General features: G+C 39.0%; 2 protein-coding genes across 3 annotated transcripts; both read left to right on the top strand.

Annotated features, from left to right (window-relative positions):
- The first annotated feature begins 262 nt into the window (after positions 1–262).
- LOC124404636 lies at positions 263–8,847 on the top strand. Its single transcript, XM_046878971.1, has 10 exons — positions 263–728; positions 1,124–1,560; positions 1,594–2,090; positions 3,755–3,928; positions 4,019–4,536; positions 5,958–6,506; positions 6,537–6,597; positions 6,799–6,969; positions 8,013–8,186; positions 8,309–8,847. The coding sequence occupies exons 2-10, from the start codon at positions 1,424–1,426 to the stop codon at positions 8,830–8,832; spliced, it is 2,805 nt and encodes a 934-aa protein (XP_046734927.1). The 5' UTR covers positions 263–728; positions 1,124–1,423; the 3' UTR covers positions 8,833–8,847.
- A 785-nt stretch (positions 8,848–9,632) lies between these two features.
- LOC124404146 (transcription initiation factor TFIID subunit 4) lies at positions 9,633–16,873 on the top strand. 2 transcript variants are annotated; one of them, XM_046878045.1, is made up of 10 exons: positions 9,633–11,203; positions 11,921–12,133; positions 13,498–13,614; positions 13,705–14,040; positions 14,508–14,651; positions 15,009–15,268; positions 15,403–15,569; positions 15,662–15,792; positions 15,877–16,059; positions 16,215–16,873. In XM_046878045.1, exons 1-10 carry the CDS (start codon positions 10,187–10,189, stop codon positions 16,491–16,493), a joined length of 2,847 nt encoding a protein of 948 aa, XP_046734001.1. In that variant the 5' UTR covers positions 9,633–10,186; the 3' UTR covers positions 16,494–16,873. The 2 variants fall into 2 exon arrangements, with proteins under 2 accessions (XP_046734001.1, XP_046734000.1); XM_046878044.1 differs by having other exon boundaries at positions 11,921–12,196.
- The last annotated feature ends 1,833 nt before the right edge of the window (positions 16,874–18,706 follow it).

The raw sequence follows: 18,706 nt of genomic DNA, 5'->3' as shown, positions 1-18,706 counted from the left end.
TTATTCATGCCCGAAATTGATTATCAGAACAATAGCTGATGAAAGTTGTGTTACAAGTATTTAGGTGATTCACAAGGAGCCTGAGGCGAATTAACAACCGTATAGTTTTCCGAAAAACAGTTGAACCAAGCCCGAAGCTAACGACGAACAGAACTCGGCTTAACAACTGCGTGTTCGAATTTCGAATAAAGTAACGATCCAAAGTCATGATCGTCTGTCGAGTTGTTTAACGAATCATTGTGCCTGTCCATACCGCGCTCATGGACGTTGTAACAAACCTACAATACAAGTCTACATGTGTATGTGTATGTGCAAGTAAAAACGTGTTTACAGACAGGTTCACACTTCCGTCTGGGGTTTCACGTCCGTGAACAACACATATCTGCATGTTACACACAATTTGCATGTTTTGTAGATGTCGCATGTATTGAGAAAGAAACGATCGTCGTGGTGGAGGAAGGGGACGGCATCCATTGGCGTCGAAGGAGAGAACGAGAGTCGAACAGTTCTCGTTCCTCACCAGTGAACAGTGACATCGACGGTTAATGTATACTCATCAATTCGGACGCGGAATTTCCCCGCGTAGTTTCACCGCCGGCGATCACAGTAAATACCGTGCGAAGTGCGATGGTGCTGCGATTTCACCGATCTGAAGTTAACTGTGACTCGTGATAGGCGTTATTATAGGACTGCGGTTGACCCTCATCATATGCAATTCCAACCATTAGGTGAGTCGCCTCTTTGTGGGAGAAATAATAATATGAATATATGAAGTTAGTTAGAAGAATATGGTAACGATGCATGCTTCGGAGAAATCGTTACTTCCCAACTTTAGTTCGGTAAACGACGATGTGCAAAACATACTCATGTGTATTTTCAAAAGCAAGCTCCTTAAAAGTAATTCGGAGATTCCACAGTGATAATTTTTCATGTCATGTGTTTCGTTATCATCTTAACGTTACAAACTTCAGCCTCTTAACAATATTACGGTCGGTGTATGGCATCCGCGAAGCATTAGTTATACAATCTCATACATCCATGTTGCAAGTTTGTTCTTTTCATTTGTGTATATTATATGCATATAACTGACGTATATATCTATGTCAATTGTATGCTTCAACAGGTGCACCAATTATACGTGGACTAAACTATAAATAGTTGGAGTATCAAAACTACAAGAGAGAATATATCGGGTGATATCTGGTACCTGCACAGTGATCATGAACATTGAGCGCTGAACTATCGCCCGAACACAGCATAACTATAAGACAACTTCGTGCCGGAAGAAAGGAGGCAGCGATATCGTTTCTGGAGACCAACGAACAAGGAGAGGAACTGTCGAACGGACACGTCGCTGCCAACATTCGATAGTCGAGGACACATAGCTAAGCTGACTACAGCCAGCTATGAACCGAGCGTGGGGATGGTGACGGTCGCGCAGCAGCAGCACCACCAGAACCAGGATAAGCACGAACACCAGGAGCGTAACCAGCTAAACGACGATGATCAGATACCCGACGATCGCCGAGGCGTCACGATCAGGGACGTCGACGATGACGCCGCCGTCAACTGCAGCCCGTCGGATTCCGTCGACGCCTCGTCCTTGGAAGATCGGGGCTACGGGACAGACTCTGCTGTTTGCGTTCGGATTGGGCCTGGTAACGACGTCCGTCGGACCGATGAAGATGCCAGTCAGTCCAGCTTGTCCCTCTATAGTGACGTTGATGATTCCCTGGAGGGAGACGAGCTCGGTTCTTGGAGCAACGACCTGAGTGTTCCCGTGTCCCAGCAGCAGCAGTTCGACAACGGTGTCGCTCTTCCCGTCAGCGAGACACCCTCATTTGGTGATGTTTGCGTGAAAAATTCGTCCAACGTCCACTTCGGGAACAAGACTTTTTACAATGGTCCCGTTACCATCAGGCAAATCGTTTACGCGAATCCAACCGTTGCCGAGGACGGCTTGGTCGAGGATGACCTGAATCATGATTGTAGTGCGAAATTCCCAAGCGACTTCACACCAAATCGATATGTAGTTCCTGGGACTCAGGACAAATCGGCAGACCCTCGAAACACGCAGGACGATGGTAAATGTGATTATCAATACTACATTGATCAGTGTATTCAGTGTCTATCGCAAATCATGCATTTTATTGCATACTGCACAAGGTATATTTGAATGCGTTATGAGGAGATATCGTCATTGCTTCTGCAGCAATGTGAATCACAGCGCAGAATGGAAAACATGATTTAAGTGGCGTGAGTTGCATGCTGCAACTTTGACGCCTTGACCTTATACGGATCATTGACAGTCTGTGACAATATGCTGTTTACATATCTATGGGGCATTCCACGTTAACTAAGTACACGGTTGATTATGACATTTTTTGAAAATTTGAAAATTTTTTGGAAGCTTTTCAGGGGGCGTACTGATGTAGGAAAAATCCTTGGTGGAATTCAAAAAGTTATGGTCAACCCTCCACTGAGTTGACATGGAATGCTCCCTATACGTACGAGGCTATCTATAGTGCCGTAACGTTTTATATACGCATTATAGATGCGGATAGAATTTCAATAAGATTCAAAACTTATAAGTCTTACTTTGATCGTGCAAAAGTATCCGGAATTTACAAAAGTCGTTTCAAAAAAATTCGCAGATCTTGAGTGAAAAAATTTACGGTATAGCATGGCCACCATCTACTTAACACGCAGATCGACAGACGATGTTTAATACTGGTTATTATAATAAGTGTTGTCTTTTAATCTTTTTTTTCACCGAAGTATTGAAAGATGGTGTTGCCAGATTCTGGTAGAATTGTAATGGCTGAAGTGAATACGCTTAGCAATCAAATGAAAATTATATAGCGATCCATTAGGACTTATGATTTAGGGTGAACTGATTTATTTTTAAACTATAACGGTCAATTAATAATTTTTATCGGCAGGAGAGTATTATTTCCCGCTTGCGGTTTATCCTGACGCTTTCTTGAAACAGCGATACTGTAATTGAAGCAATTGCAAGACCTTGACAAAAGAGGAAATTGTTATAATTATCAGTGCAGTGTAGACCATGGATGGCATGATTGCGGTGAAAGTCCGTAAACAGATATTTTAAACATTGGTAAACACGATTCCGACATAAATGCAGGTCCGTGCTAGAGATTTCGATTGTTATTATCGAATCACCGGATTCATATACTTTGAACTAAGATCATACGTAGATCTTTCGAGTTATTAGTGGAAGCCTTTTAGTGTTAAAAATCTGCTCTTGAAAATTTCACTGATCGGCATAATTAACGAATTTATAAGCATTGAAGGATGCGTCGGGGTTCTCGAGTATGAACACTTCCCTGGCAAAACTGTACAGATGACGTAGCTATTCTACTGCCGCCTTGAGATTATCGAATGTTAACACATGGACGTGGATTATTTACACTATTTTTTACGAACGCGGACCGCAAGTGCTGACATTTAAAATTTCCGGAAATTCTTGGGTTATACTCAGCAGCAGCAACAGCGAGTTCTGACAGAGTTTATGAGAGATAATTATAATCCTTAGTATCATACTTTTAACTGATCGCTGAAAATGAAAATTTCATCTAATACCATTAGCCAATGGTTGTATTCAAGAAACGAGCAAAATTTCATTAAACGTTTATCCAAACTGAGTAGTAACGTACTTTGTGAATATAAATAGGTAAATAAAATTGGTCTATAAGGTTCGATATATTCTTCAAGGAAATGGAATTTATTTCAGTATCGCGATTCTGCGCTTTGCTTTTAACATGGAGATGCGTGGCTCTGATGTGTGCGATGGGGTCCTGTCTGGTCGCAGCGGTGGTCGTTAGTGTGGTCTTACTCTCACGGGATTCGAACTTGCCGCTAACCCCAGTTCGCCCCACAGTTTCTGACTCATCGATGGACGGTAACGGTGTGTACAACAAACCTCGACATTTCCTTGGAGGGTACAATTAATTTGTGTAACTAGTTACGTTTGATTTTAATCTGGAAAATTGCACAGGTCTACCGTTCAATAATCTGAGATTCGTCACACGAGACGAGTGGGGTGCCCAACCGCCAACGGAACCGCTAGGAAAGTTGAAACTTCCAGTTCCTTACGTGGTTATCAGTCATACCGCAACGGACTTTTGCGACACGCAGTCGACGTGCACATTTCGGGTCCGCTTCGCCCAGACGTTTCACATAGAGTCAAGAAATTGGTCGGATATTGCTTACAGCTTTTTGATCGGCGGGGATGCTTACGCCTACATTGGACGCGGCTGGGACCATGTCGGGGCACATACGTACGGTTACAACACGAGGAGCATTGGAATCTCTTTCATTGGCACATACAATACCGTTGCGCCCTCGGATCACCAGATGCACGCACTTGAGCAACTTATTGAGATAGGAGTCAAGTCCGGGAAAATTGCAGCCGATTATAAACTTTTAGGGCATCGTCAAGTTTCCAAAACTCTGAGCCCTGGTGACGCGTTGTATAATATTATAAAAACGTGGCCACATTGGTCCCCTACACCGTAATATTGTGTGAGTATAATAAATCACCATTATACGATGCAGTGTATCTCTATCCTTTGAACCGTTTCCTATTAGTGTTTCCGTAAATTCATAATCTAGTCTGATAAATTTCTTCTCTGTTATCATGGTGGTCAGCACGAATTTTGAGTTCGGGTTCTAGGGGTTAAATTTTTATGTCTTCCACGAAAAAATAGTTGTATTAGATAAAGTTTACTTTTGTACAAACCAGAATGATATTTCAAGTTTTAAGAAAAATTACTCATTTTCTCAAACATTTATTGTAAATAACAACTAAACGAACTTCAGTTTCGTATTTAAATCACTTTTATTAAAAAATAATAATTAATCATAAACTAAAAATGTAAGCGAAATGATAAACAAAGTTTAAAAATGAATATTTTTCGTACTTTTTTTTATGTTCGTACGGATTTTTTTGTATCAAACCCCAAAAGGAATCTCCCATCATGCTTTTATTATAGCACTCCTGATGATGTCGCTCAGAGTTCATTAAATCTTGGGGAAAAAAGTTTTCCTTGTTCGTCTGAACATGCATCCATATGAGCTATCAACCAAAAACTTGAAGACTTGTTTATCAAGTTAAAAAGGACATACATACATACATACATAAATATTATATTTTTCTAATAAAAAATCAGTCTCAGCAAAATTCTACACTGCAGAATAAATGAAGAATGAAGAAATTGTAGCGCAGGTGTGATGGTAATTAATAACCTGCATGCAATTGCTTCAATTCAAAATGGCGAAATTCGAAAGTATGCGACTATTTTGCCGCGCGGTGAATTGAATCATCGTCAAACTGTGGATAAGATGACTTTAAGAACACAGAGACTGGGGTCACGTGGTATTGCGCGGTATTATTCAAATTCAGATTTGATTTTTAAAAAACCCGGCACGCAATAAATATTTCCATGTCATAAATTAAAAACTCCAGTGTATCCTCCAGCACGTATGTGTAAATTTTAACCCATATTTAAATGCTGAAGTAATTCCATTAAAAAAAAAACACATGTTCCCTGTGAGGTACGCATTTTCTGATTTCCGGTTATGCCTGCGGTTTGAACAATTAGTCAAGTTTGGTTCAAGGACTAACACAGTTATCTCTAACTCAACATGTTACTACCTACGACATGAGCGCCATTTTCATATCTACCGCAAGAGAACTCCACGGCATGCAGCGTGTAATTCATAATATGAGAAAGAACATCGTATGGTGTGTATCGACGGGCGGACAAACGCGGTCTCTAATTATAATACGCATGCCATAATCTGTGTCGAGCATGCGTCAGACAAATAAAGAGAAAAACCGTTGTTCAACAAAGGAAAAAGAAGAAACGGTGGAGAGAACTCTCGGGAGAGAATCTAGATAAGCAAGAATATTCGTTGCTAATGTCTGTTATAAGTCTGTTTATAAACGAGCTGCGGGGATGATGACAGTGGCTCAGCAAGAAGAGTACCAGGACCAAGAAAACGGTGGTCAGAACTCCAGCGAACACGGAGGAGCAACGACCAGGAACATCGGCGAGGACACTGACTTCAGTCACCCATCGGATTCCTACGATGCCTTATCCCTGGACGCTGTCAGTGTTAAAAGCAGGGTAGATATCCGAAAGACGGAGGAAAATATCTACAGTGAGTCCAGTTCGACACAGAATAGTGACTCTAACGATTCCCTGGATAGCCATGAGCTTGCAACGTGGAGTGATGATATCAATGTATATAATAGCACCAAGCAGCAGCAATTTGCTGACGATGGCATCCTGCTTCCTATCAGCAATGCATCAGCTTTCGGCGACGTGTGTGTGAAAAAGTCCACCAATGTTCATATCGGAAATAAAACTTTTTACCAGGGACCTGTTACGATCAAGAAAATTGTGTACGCAAATTCTACTGTGCCCGATGACGGCCTTGGCGAAGATTTCTCTGAATATGGTGAGAAAGTTTCGAAGCATGAAGCAGTCGCCAGTCCAGGAAATGTGCCCGAAGACTTGAAAACTTCTATGAAACCGATAGATCCACAGAACGTACGGGACGATGGTAAAGGTGAATATTGATGCCTAACCGATAGTCTGTATCCATGTTTTTTATACTATACTCCAATGATTTTGGAGCATTGGAGTCCAGTGCAGTGATTATTAATATGAATGAGTAGTAGTGCTCCTCGCGAGCATGAACACCAATTACCAGTTGGTTGGTGCAAGCATGTAAGTAAATAAAATTCATGAATTAGAAATATTTTTTCAGTAACACAATGGCGCTCTTTGTTTTTAACGTGGCAGTCCATAGCTCTGATGTGCACTATAGGATCCTGTCTGGTCAACACTGTTGTTAGCGCTGTTTTACTTATGCAGGATACGGATCTACCATCAATCCCTATTTTCTTCAGAATTTCCGACTCGTCGATAGACGGCGATGGTAATATACAAATTTTACAATCTAATCAACGCATCTTCTTTCACAATTCAATTCCACAGATTGTTTCGGTAGGATAAAATTCACACAGTTAAGGCTATACTTATGAAATTCAAGTTGTCTGAAGATTATAAATAATCTCGCTTCGAGATATCTGTTTCTGAATAAAATCTAAAACACTATAATCGACGCATTGTTCAGATTCGACACATAACTCCTGATAACAGTGCTGGGCGATAGCCTTCTTTAACTGGAGTCTAACGAACATACATATTACACATGAATGTGCGTGGTACAGGACGTGCGACTGTGCCCGAGTCATTATCGTATTTACCGCACCACAAAAAATATACAGTTCTTACGAGGAAAATGTGTGAAATAATGTGAACTAGCTATGCTGTAAATTTGTGCATTTTGCCCTTACGTGGATTATTCACATTATAATTAAGCGGTTTCCCGATATTGTTACAACAGCAACACTCCAGCGTTATTACGGCTTTGTCGTGATCTGAAAGGCAAGGGGCCTCTAAGCATCTGTGATGCTACAATTAAGCTCTGTAGTGCAATTTTTCTGATTTTAAAGCAACTCACAATCAGCCGTGAACGTGGAACTGTCCTAATTGAGTATTTTCCAAATCGTTGCTAGGATTGGAATGATTTTAATTCATGAGTACCGAAAGCTGTCTGATTTTCGAACGGGATCATCTCCATGCTATGTTAAACTCAGTCCTATTCATATGAATCCGGATCAATAAAAGATACGATAGGGATCTCGCAGGTGACGAATTCGTAGACTTGACGCACTTGCGTTTTGATGTGATACATTATGTGAACATTCAGATAGGAAAGTTTTATTATCGTTTTTCGATCAGTGTCATATCTTATGCTGATGTTCGATTTAGAAAGCGACTGTTTATCTGTAGAAATTTGAGAAAGGTCGACGATTATAGTTCACTGTCCGAAACACTATTTTCAATCGTACTAAAAATGGAAATTGGTACGTTAAATTAAATTGCTCTTCAAAGAAAATTGTATACCTTTTATAGTGACACAATGGTGGTCTTTCCTTCTATCGTGGCGATCCATAGCTCTGATGTGTGCAATAGGATCCTGCATCATCACTGCGGTGGTTGTCAAGCTGGCACTATACTCGCAAGATTTAAATATACCACCAATCTCCACTGTCGAAGAAATGCCTGACTCATCGGTAGACATTAATGGTAATGTACAAATTTTTTGCATATCGAAATAAATTTGAACATATAAAAAATTTTCTAAATGCCTCATGAAATCATTTTACATTAAAAATTCCGTGTTTATAATGGTATTCCAATTTTTGTAGGCCTACCTTTGGGCAGGATAATTAGATTTATTACACGAGACGAGTGGGGCGCCCAGCCACCAGTGGAAACCGCGGCAAAGTTAAAGCATCCGGTTCGCTACGTGATCATCAGTCATACGGCGACTGACTTTTGTCACACGCAATCCTCATGTGTGTATCGAGTTCGGTTAATACAATCGTATCATATAGAATCTCGAAATTGGTGGGATATTGCCTACAACTTTCTGATAGGCGGGGATGGTTACGTATACATTGGCCGTAACTGGGACTACATTGGGGCTCATTCGTACGATTATAACAACAGAAGTATAGGAATCTCTTTCATCGGAACTTATAATACCGTCACCCCATCGAAACATCAGCTGCACGCACTTCAACAACTTATAGACCTCGGTGTCACGACCGGGAGGATTGCAAGTAATTATAAGCTTTTAGGGCATCGACAGGTTTCCAGAACTCTCAGTCCTGGTGATGCGCTGTATAACATTATTAAAACGTGGCCACATTGGTCCCCTACGCCGTGACTATGTTGAGATTCCTATGTTACGTGCAAGAGTAGCAGTACACTCACTTATTTTTCATTTCTTTGTTACGGTGACTCTTTATATTCTATTTTTATTTTGTTTATATCTTGTCTATTTCATCCCAGTTTTTTGGGTAATGTAAGTGTGTACAGCATTTTTCTAGTATTTTTTACCATGTATTATAAGTCGTGTTATCTATCAAATCCCATTTTCTACTCAATCAAGGGTCTTTTTCTAAGCGAAAGCTTTGTACAGTGTCCTGCATTAATACGACTGCTAGTGTTTTGAGTACATTTAAAATATGAAATACACCCAAAATTTACATGAATTGGTATTGTTTATATGAAAATGTTATTGATCCATCGCCGAAAATGATTTTTAATAAAGATATTGTTTTGTATAGTTGTTATTTGTAACAACTTTCAATAGTGAATTAATACGCTTTTACAATTGATCGGAATATTTAATAAAATTAGTCGTACATAGAAATCGCATGATTGTAACGTGTATACTATTGTAACAAATCTCCAGAACAAATCATTATAACCGTCCAAGTCTTTAGTTGGCGTTTTGAAATTGCGACATTCGAAAATGTGGCTGTATTACCGGGTGGATATACATGTCTGCGGTATAAGGGTGGATCTACATGTCTGCGGTATTACGTCGCAGCGTAATAGAAACACACCTGTATAATCGCAGCAGCAGCTGCCGCATTGAAATGACTTTGAGAACGCACCAGACTAAATGATTTGTATCAACCTGCGAGTCACGAGTGTCCGGTCTCGTGTGATAAATTAGTTTATGGTGAATTGTATTTCTGTTTATCGAATCATCAACAAATACTTGTGTTGAATGTTATCTGGAAATAAGAAAAGAAAAACAAAACGAAAGAAATTGAGAAAGAAAAAATGACGGAGAAAGCTACAACGCGAATCTTAAACTAATCAGTGCAAGATATAAGTTCGAAATGAATTATTGGCTGACTATTTCCGAGCTGGCCATTTTGGCGGGTGACGTGTTTTGGTGTTCTACTCATTGACATGCAGCCATATCAAACGGAGGTGTAAAGGAGGGAAAGGCATTAACGCAAGGCTAGTAGGCGTTCACTACGTTACGTAACGTGTAAAATGATCAGCGTTGAAATAGCCGGTGTAAAGAAGTAGCGAGGAAAAAAAGAGAAGTAAACAGTACGAAGATACTATGGGGAATAATATCGATTTGCGCGTGTACTGCCCGATGGTAAACAGAAGATATGATGTATTCAATTTTCAGCTGCGCTAGGGGCAATGCACGATGGGAATAATTTTCTGTAGGCGCATGCGCAGTTCAGTTTACAGTTGGAGCTTGGAAGAAAATGGCGTCAGCTAAGTTTCTGGAGGAAGCTCTTAGTACGGACGTCGATGAATCCGCAGTAAACGCGATCGTCGGCTCGCTCGAGACGCAGTTGGTCACATCAACGCCGCCGATATCAACCCACCAAGTGAACTCTGGTTCGGTTAATCAAAACCATCAGTTAAACAGTGGTATTTCAAACGGGGGTACCATCATCTCCGCGGGACTGAAACATGGGGTTGCTAACGGCGGTGCTACTTCGATGAACAACCTGATATCCCAGGACCCGAGCAAGTCAATCACGACCAGCACCCTGCTGCCGGTGAACGTCGTCACCTCGAACACGATAGTGCATACAACCTCGCAACAGCATCCACAGTCAGGAATTCCCGCTGCCGCCTACATAAACCAAGTCACAACCAATCAACAAACGAACATTACTAATATAACCAAAACACACGATCACCAACAACAGCAACAGCAGCAGCAGCAGCAACAACAACAACAACAGCAGCAGCAGCAACAGCAGTCTGTCAAGCTGGTGTATCCCTCTCAGGGACAGACCATATCCACCACCGGCGTGGTTAACGTTAACAACAGGCTGTCATTCCCCACCCAAACAGTTGGCCATTTACCCAACGGCAGTCTAGGGGTGACGACGCAGACTGTGCTTCAGACTACCTCGGGCCTTGCTCACAATATCGGCTCTATAACTCAGGCCAACAGCCAGTCTTCGGCTAATGTCAACAAGCAGCAAGGGGGTGGCACTGCCTTGGTTATAAAGACTAGCGCCACACCTGGGGGAATGGTTTCCGTCCCAATGTCCGTTCCCGTTTCAGTGGCTGGGAATGCCGCCAGCACAACCCTGCAAGGGAAGGCTGGCGTCACTTCTACCATAGTACCTAGCAATGTCCAAATTTTAAATGTAAACACCATGAGGCCCGGCACTCCAGTCGCTGGACAACAGCAGGGCAAGCAAGTTGCCTCGAGGGTCGTCATTGGACAACACATGGTCGGTGCCAGACCTGGTGCACCCGGGGTAAGATGCATTTTTAACAACATTTTCATTCATCATTTTCACATTCGTTTACTCTTGACAAAGTTTCGCTACCAGCTTTTCTACGATCGATACGATAACCTTGCAGAATTTGAAAAAGTGACTGGTATTTTTGTATATCATAATTTTCTAGATTTATTTCTCAATCACAGAACTCTCTTTTTATTTTCTATTTTATAATAACCTTGAAACAGTTTCGTCCATTCATTCTTGCTCAAGCGAGCAAAATAAATGTTCAAGTGTTCGTACCGATCACTGCATGGTTATAGTGAATTATTTCTAACATGCGCAATATCGTTACTATTTTTATTTTTTGAACAATTTTTATTTTATCATCCTAAAATGTAGGCTTAGTTTATTGGCTATTCAGTAAAGAAAAAATCGGTACGTTTCGTCGTTATACGTTTGAATAATTTATTACAATTTTTATTATCTATTTATTATTTTATTTTCAATTATCCAGAATTGATTTTTTTATCCTATGATGATTTCAAACTGTATTACAAGTAAAACAGATGTCTAAAAATTGCAAGCCAACGAATCTTTTCATGTTGTAATCTTCAAATTCAAAGTTCTCAGCTCGCAGGTACAAATGGCTAGTTTATTCCTAGCAGTCATCGATCGTAAACATATTTATTATCAATGAAACAGCCAGATTTTGACAGAACCGATTTAACACTTAGGGATTTGGCATTTCAGATAACACTGCAGGCCCTCCAAGGTCTTCAACCCGGAACCCAGGGACATCTACTTTTGAAAACTGAGAATGGGCAATACCAATTGCTGAGGGTAGGACCGGCGCCACCCACAGGTACCCCTGGGGGAGGGGCTGTCACCCCGAACAGTATTGCCGGAGGCGCAGTGGTTGCTCCGACCGCAGGCACAACTTATCGCCTAACCTCTGTGCCGGCTGTAAGTAGGCTGAACACTCAGTTCACTGGCCCGCCACTCGCCACGTTAAGAAAACCCATTCAGGTGACGCACACTCATAACTCGTAGGAGTCTCTCGATGTAGTGGCGTTGTAGATTTGCACTGTTTTATTGACTTTAGTTGATTGGAATGGTGGTTTTTCCTTTCGTGTTTTGTTCTTTTTTCTTAGTACGGCAATGTACCGTGCATATCTTTGTTGGATAGTGTGACCAGTCGAAGTTGGATTTATATTTTACTGTAAGATCAATTTTCAATTTCTTTTAAAGAAATGCGTGGAATTATTCTTGGTAACCAAAGTCTTTTTCCCGTTAACGTCTTATTCTCATCGACCTAATATTGGACATAATTTTTAACTAATTTTCGTTGGACATTTCATTCGATAAAGAATTTACAATACATTTTATACAAATGTTTTTCTCTGCATCGCAAGGTATGCAGTCATGCTGCATATATTTTATCACTTTATTAACAGCTTTGGGTATTCAGGATATTTTATTCAGAAATTTTTAAATTGCAACTTCTGTCTGCATATTGTTGAAAAGAAGTTTTTTGAGTTATTTAAAATAAACTTGTTAAATTCATCATTATCGTCTTGAGGTATTGAATACCACTGAACAATTGCAACCAGTCTTATTAATATTCTTGATTAAGGTACCAGGTAATTCTTTGAGGAGCCCAATTTGCAATGTCGGTTGCATGTTCGTTAGCTAGAATTATCGAAGAATTCTTATAATGTGTAGTTGAGTAGGTACAATTCAATTTTACTATTATTACAAATTCAGTTCATTTTTTGTCTGTTTCATATCGTATAGTGTTCCCACAGCTTAAGTACGGAATGATATATCAATAAGCATAAATTCCACATAATTGTCCAATTGCTACACAGCTATTTAGACACGATGAAAATATTGTCAATCGTATAGAAGTGAGTTTGATAGTGCTTTAACTCCTGATGATTTTGCGCCCTTCCAGTTTCTGTAATGACAATACAAATTCTGTCATCTTTGTATTACATTTTTATTATCATACGTGTAGTGTGATGGTCAGAAAATTATTTATTTATACGTTGTATTTGTTCTGTGATATGAAATTGCGTGTGAGTAGTAGTGGTGCATTATTTTGAAGGTAGTGGTTTGCATACATTATATATTTATTTATATTTGTTTTTCTTTTTCCCTCAAATTGCAACTGTAGTAAAAGAAAATGATATGAAATTCATCCCTTCCTTGATTGACAGTTTCATCCAGTATGAAACAAAATATTAGGACGGATTTTCATATTGTTCCTTGATCTTGCATTTATTAAAAATAATGAGATTCGTAACAAATGATTAATTTTCATCCAGACGGTAGCTGCAAGTGTTACAACAGTCACCACGACTCCTGGTACTGTAACTACTGTAGCAGCCGCAGCACCAATACCTGCTGCAACTAAAGTCCCAACAGCACAAAGTCCTGCCCAGGTAAGGAACTTATTGAGTTTTGTCTTTGTTTCATATATAACCATCGCGAACTGATCATTTAATGAAAATTGTCTAATTCTTCTTTTTCAGCGTCAAACCACAGATAATACCAAAGAAAAGTGCCGTAAATTCTTAGCAAATTTGTTAGAGTTGTCTAGTCGAGAACCTAAAGCAGTGGAACGAAATGTTCGGACGTTGATTCAAGAGTTAATTGATACTAAAGTTGAACCAGAAGAGTTTTGTGATAGACTTGAAAGATTGCTTAATGCCTCGCCTCAACCATGCCTCATCGGATTCCTCAAGAAGAGCTTGCCGCTTCTCAGACAGTCTCTTGTCACCAAGGATCTTGTTATTGAAGGCATACGTCCCCCTCCTGCCAACGTTGTTTTCTCCATAGCAGACAGTACATCGGTAGCTCAGGCACAGGTGAGTATATTCTATATGATAAACCGTTATATTAAAATTTTGATATTAATTTTTGCAAAGTCCGTTGTTTAAATGTTTAAATTATAATTAGGTTTGTTACGCGACAAAGAAAATCGGAAAGTTTTGGGAGGAATTATTTTCCATGTTGGAAAAGTCGTAGAATTTTACATGTTTACAAACGCTCGTTTAATATATCGGAGGTATACCTATTAGATAAATTGAATGTATTCAATTATTCAAATTAACGTTTCATTGTTATAGTCATACTTCATTGTGTATACTACAAACTTCTGTACTGTGGGCTGTGTTTACTTTGTACATGGAAAACTTGAGAAAAGTGGCAAATTCAATGGTGAAAAAAAATAACAGCCCTGACTGAATAACACTGATATAAAACACTTGACTGTTAAATAATTATTGGTTAAAATTCAAGTGTATTATTCATTTAACGTCACATTTCCCACCAGAACCAGCTGAGGCCAACCGTTGCTGTAGCAGCTACGGGTCCAGTGGGAGGAGGCATAACGACAACCCAAGTACGTGTTATGGCGCCGCTCGTAGGGCCAACTACGATGGTTCAACGACCAGCACAACAAATCCAACAGAGACTGGTATGGTTGAGTTCACAAAAAGTTTGATCACTGCGTATTTTTTTCCTTAGACTTTTGTAGTTGAAGTCCATTGTTTTTATTTTATTTTTTTCTATAATATTCCATGTAAACGAAACATTGTTTGGATGATTTTAAATTCTGTCAATTCTAATTGTAATTTCTAAACTTTTATGTTTTAATTTACTAATCATATTATCTCTCCAAGATCCATAAACTTTGTCAGAAATCTACCACCGAGATGCTTATCTTTGTTTCCGATATGCCCCCCCCCCCGCCCCCGCGCGCAACTCATCCATATTTAAATGGATTGCTGTATTTTTGGTTTCACTAGAAAAGTTCGGCAATACAATATTTTAGATCAGACCGGTAGTGACGATGGTTCGCAGTCCGACGACACACACGGTCAAAACAACAGTGGCGGTGAGCGGTATTCGACCTACTGCTCCCACCGTTCAAAAACCTCCTGTTGCTAACGTCATTAAGACGGTAGCTACCACAGCGCAGGGCAAGACTAGCAACACCACTACTACCCAGAATAAAGCCGTAGTGCCTTCCTTCGTTCCAAAACCAACGGCTAAAGAGAAAGAGAAAAAAACCTTCTCTTCAGCAGGATACACGTAAGTTATCGTACATTGAGATATTTCGCATCTACTTAGTAAATAATAGTATTGGAAATTGTTGATATTATTAAGGTTTCTCGCTATTATATTTGTACCTTCAACTTTTCATTTCCATACTATAATTTCTTCAGTGGTGACGACGATATAAATGATGTAGCAGCTATGGGAGGTGTGAATCTCGCCGAAGAATCGCAGAGGATTCTTGGATCGACTGAATTTGTTGGTACGCAGATTCGGTCTTGTAAAGACGAAGTCTTTTTACACATGACTCCGTTACAGCAAAGGATTAAACAAATAGGTAATTTTTTTTTGGCTGTACTTGACATTTTACATCTTTACACTTGAGAAGCATCCCATTTATTTTTAAACATACAAATCTTATCCTTCCAGTTTCAAGTTACGGATTAGAAGAACCCAACGCGGAAGTCGCGTCGCTAATTTCGCACGCTACCCAGGAGAGGCTAAAAAATTTAGTTGAAAAGCTTGCAGTAATAGCGGAACATAGGATAGACCTCATCAAGGTACAGTTTGCAGATCTGAGCATGCCGTGAATAGAATTTCATCTAGTTCTGAGTTTTCCTCCTAACATTCGTTGTTATTGTCAGGTTGATCCTAGATACGAAGTTACACAGGATGTAAGGGCGCAGTTGAAATTTTTGGAGGAACTCGACAGGGTAGAGCGTAGACGGCACGAAGAACAAGAAAGAGAATTACTTCTGAGAGCTGCGAAAAGTCGCGCCAAAACCGAAGATCCTGAACAAGCCAAGCTCAAGGCTAAAGCCAAGGAGGTACGCCGTCTAAGTTTTGATTATTCGATTGCAAAACTCGATTCAACTAGTTTCTCACATTTGACAACGGCATCAGTTTCCGATACGAAATTTCACTTTATATTCTTCTAAAGATTTTGCAGAAAATTACGAAAGATTTTTTTCTTTCGTTGTAGATGCAACGGGCCGAGATGGAAGAACTCAGGCAAAGAGAAGCGAATCTAACGGCGTTGCAAGCGATCGGTCCGCGCAAGAAACAAAAATTGGACGTCGGCAGTTCGCCGGGAGGGGCGGGTAGCGGAAGTGGTGTGAACTCTTCGACGTCCGGTCTTAGTAGGCAAATGCCGATGAGACCGCGGCTAAAAAGGGTAAACTACAGAGACCTTTTGTTCCTGTTAGAGCAGGAGAAGGAGACGTGTAGGAGTACGACGCTTTATAAGTCATACTTGAAGTGATGTTGTGCGAGGGGCAGGAACGAGAGTGACCCGCCCTATCCCTGGCGCCCAAATTGCATGGTCTTGCGTGAGCTGGCCTCATTGGACCCTGATCATCACCGCGGTGTTGTCATCATTGCATATCTGCCGGTGTTTCGTCATACGTGTACAATGAAACTCACCATAGGTTGGCCTGGTATTTTCGTATACATTCAAAAGTAAACGATTCGTTTCGTGTACCAACGTCGATTAAATATTTATAAGCTTCCCCTGGTCCTCCCTCCCATCCTCTCACTCCCCCCGAGACTCCGCCACTCCCCCCTTCTTATATTGTAAATGACTGAAAACTTTTTTTTTTTAAATGTAATATAAAAATAGATCGTTCTTTATTTTTCAAACACGAGTGAAGAGAAGAAAAATGAAAGCAAATGAGAAAAAAAACGTAAAAAATGAAAAAAAAAAAAAAAAAAAAAATGAAAGCAAATATAATAATTGAATCAATGATTATAATAATCGAGCAAAGTGTATGAGCACATCGATCCTCTTCCTTGTCGTCGTCGTCGTCGTCGTCGTCGTCAAGGATATATAGTCTTTGATATCGTGTAGCATAATAATATGGCGAGAGTAGTGTGCGTATTGGGTCATATAGAACTGTGTATATATATGGCGTGCGAATGAAATGGTTGATCTATCGAATGACTAAATGAATGAACGGATGAACGTAATGTAAAACGTCGTCGTATTATATATACATATATATATATATATATGTGTATGTATTTATGTATATAAATATATATATATACATCAGATATATATATATATATGTGTGTGTGTGTGTGTGTGTGTGTGTGTGTAATGCCTCCTGCATTGTAATTCTTGACCTATACTTTTGGACAGTGTTGCGCTAGTGTGTAAAATACGAGAACTAAAAAAAAAAAAAAAAACAAAAAAAACGGAGAAAGAAAATTGAAGTAAAAAAAAAAAAAATTAAAAAAAAAACAGAAATAATAAAAAATATAAAAAATAATGTGCGTACAGGTTTTGTTAAAATAGTAAATCATATTTTTGCAAATAATAATGATAATAATAAATAATTAATTAATAAATAATGAATAATATTAAAGACGTACAGACAGAGAAGAAGGAAAAAAAAAATTTAATAAAACGGGAATAAAGAGAAGCACGTTGTCCAAATAGTATGGAATAAAATAATTTGTACAATATATATATATATAATATACATTACACACATAAAATACTAAATAGTGATAATTTCAATGTTGGTACAACAGAATATAGCCACAACTCGACTATTCTCCACCATGTGATGGAATTGTTATAACAGTATATTATGTTGTAATCTACATTTTCAGTGTTTATAAATTTAGCTGTTACGTTTTTTATTAAAGAAATATTTACAAAAAGTAAGAATTATGAATATTTTTTCGAACGATATTTATAATTTATTATTTATATATAATACATAACGTTATAAATACGACTATCTATTCCTCATCATCAGGATTATTTAATTGAATTGATAAATAATCTATCGGGAGGTATACACGTATTATATTATATGCTTATTATTTAGCTAGAAATTTCGGATTGAATGAAAAGAATGAAATTTGATTGTTTTGATTTTTTTTTTTTTCCATGTTCGAAAGCGTGTACCTGATTTCTGTATAATAGAAAGATATGCGCATATCGCCGTATATGGGTTTTCCTACAAATCATGCGGATTACCATGCAGATTATCAAATTCATACCTAATATTCTCTTTGGTATTTCTTTAAAAGATGAAAGTGAAGAACAACCTGGTAGTTTTATTTCTGATTTAACAACACGAAGAAGGCTCGTAATGGTTTATTGTTGGTTGCTAATACACCGAGTTTATTTTTTTACCCATTAACGTTAAACGGTCTATTTCACCATTGCGTATTTATTTATTTATTCAACGGCTTGAACGTCGCCAAAGCTAAACGCGCGATTATTATTTAAGCAGTTATATCCTATTAATTATGTTAATTCAGCAACACCGTTAAACTATCATTTTCATAAGGTGTATTTTCAAAAGTGAACATATAAGCTGCTATTCGAAGAACCGCAACTTCTTATATTTTTATTTAAAATTCCATACGTTAAGCCACATTCTCCGCCCACGATTTATTTGTCTATACACTTACGCGTTTCCTCTCTTTTGTTATCCTTCGAATATATTTTTTTATACA

The sequence above is a fragment of the Diprion similis genome, chromosome 3 (genome assembly GCF_021155765.1).
Source record: "Diprion similis isolate iyDipSimi1 chromosome 3, iyDipSimi1.1, whole genome shotgun sequence".
NCBI classification, from domain to species: domain Eukaryota; kingdom Metazoa; phylum Arthropoda; class Insecta; order Hymenoptera; family Diprionidae; genus Diprion; species Diprion similis.
This window is presented reverse-complemented; position numbering and strand designations above follow the sequence as displayed.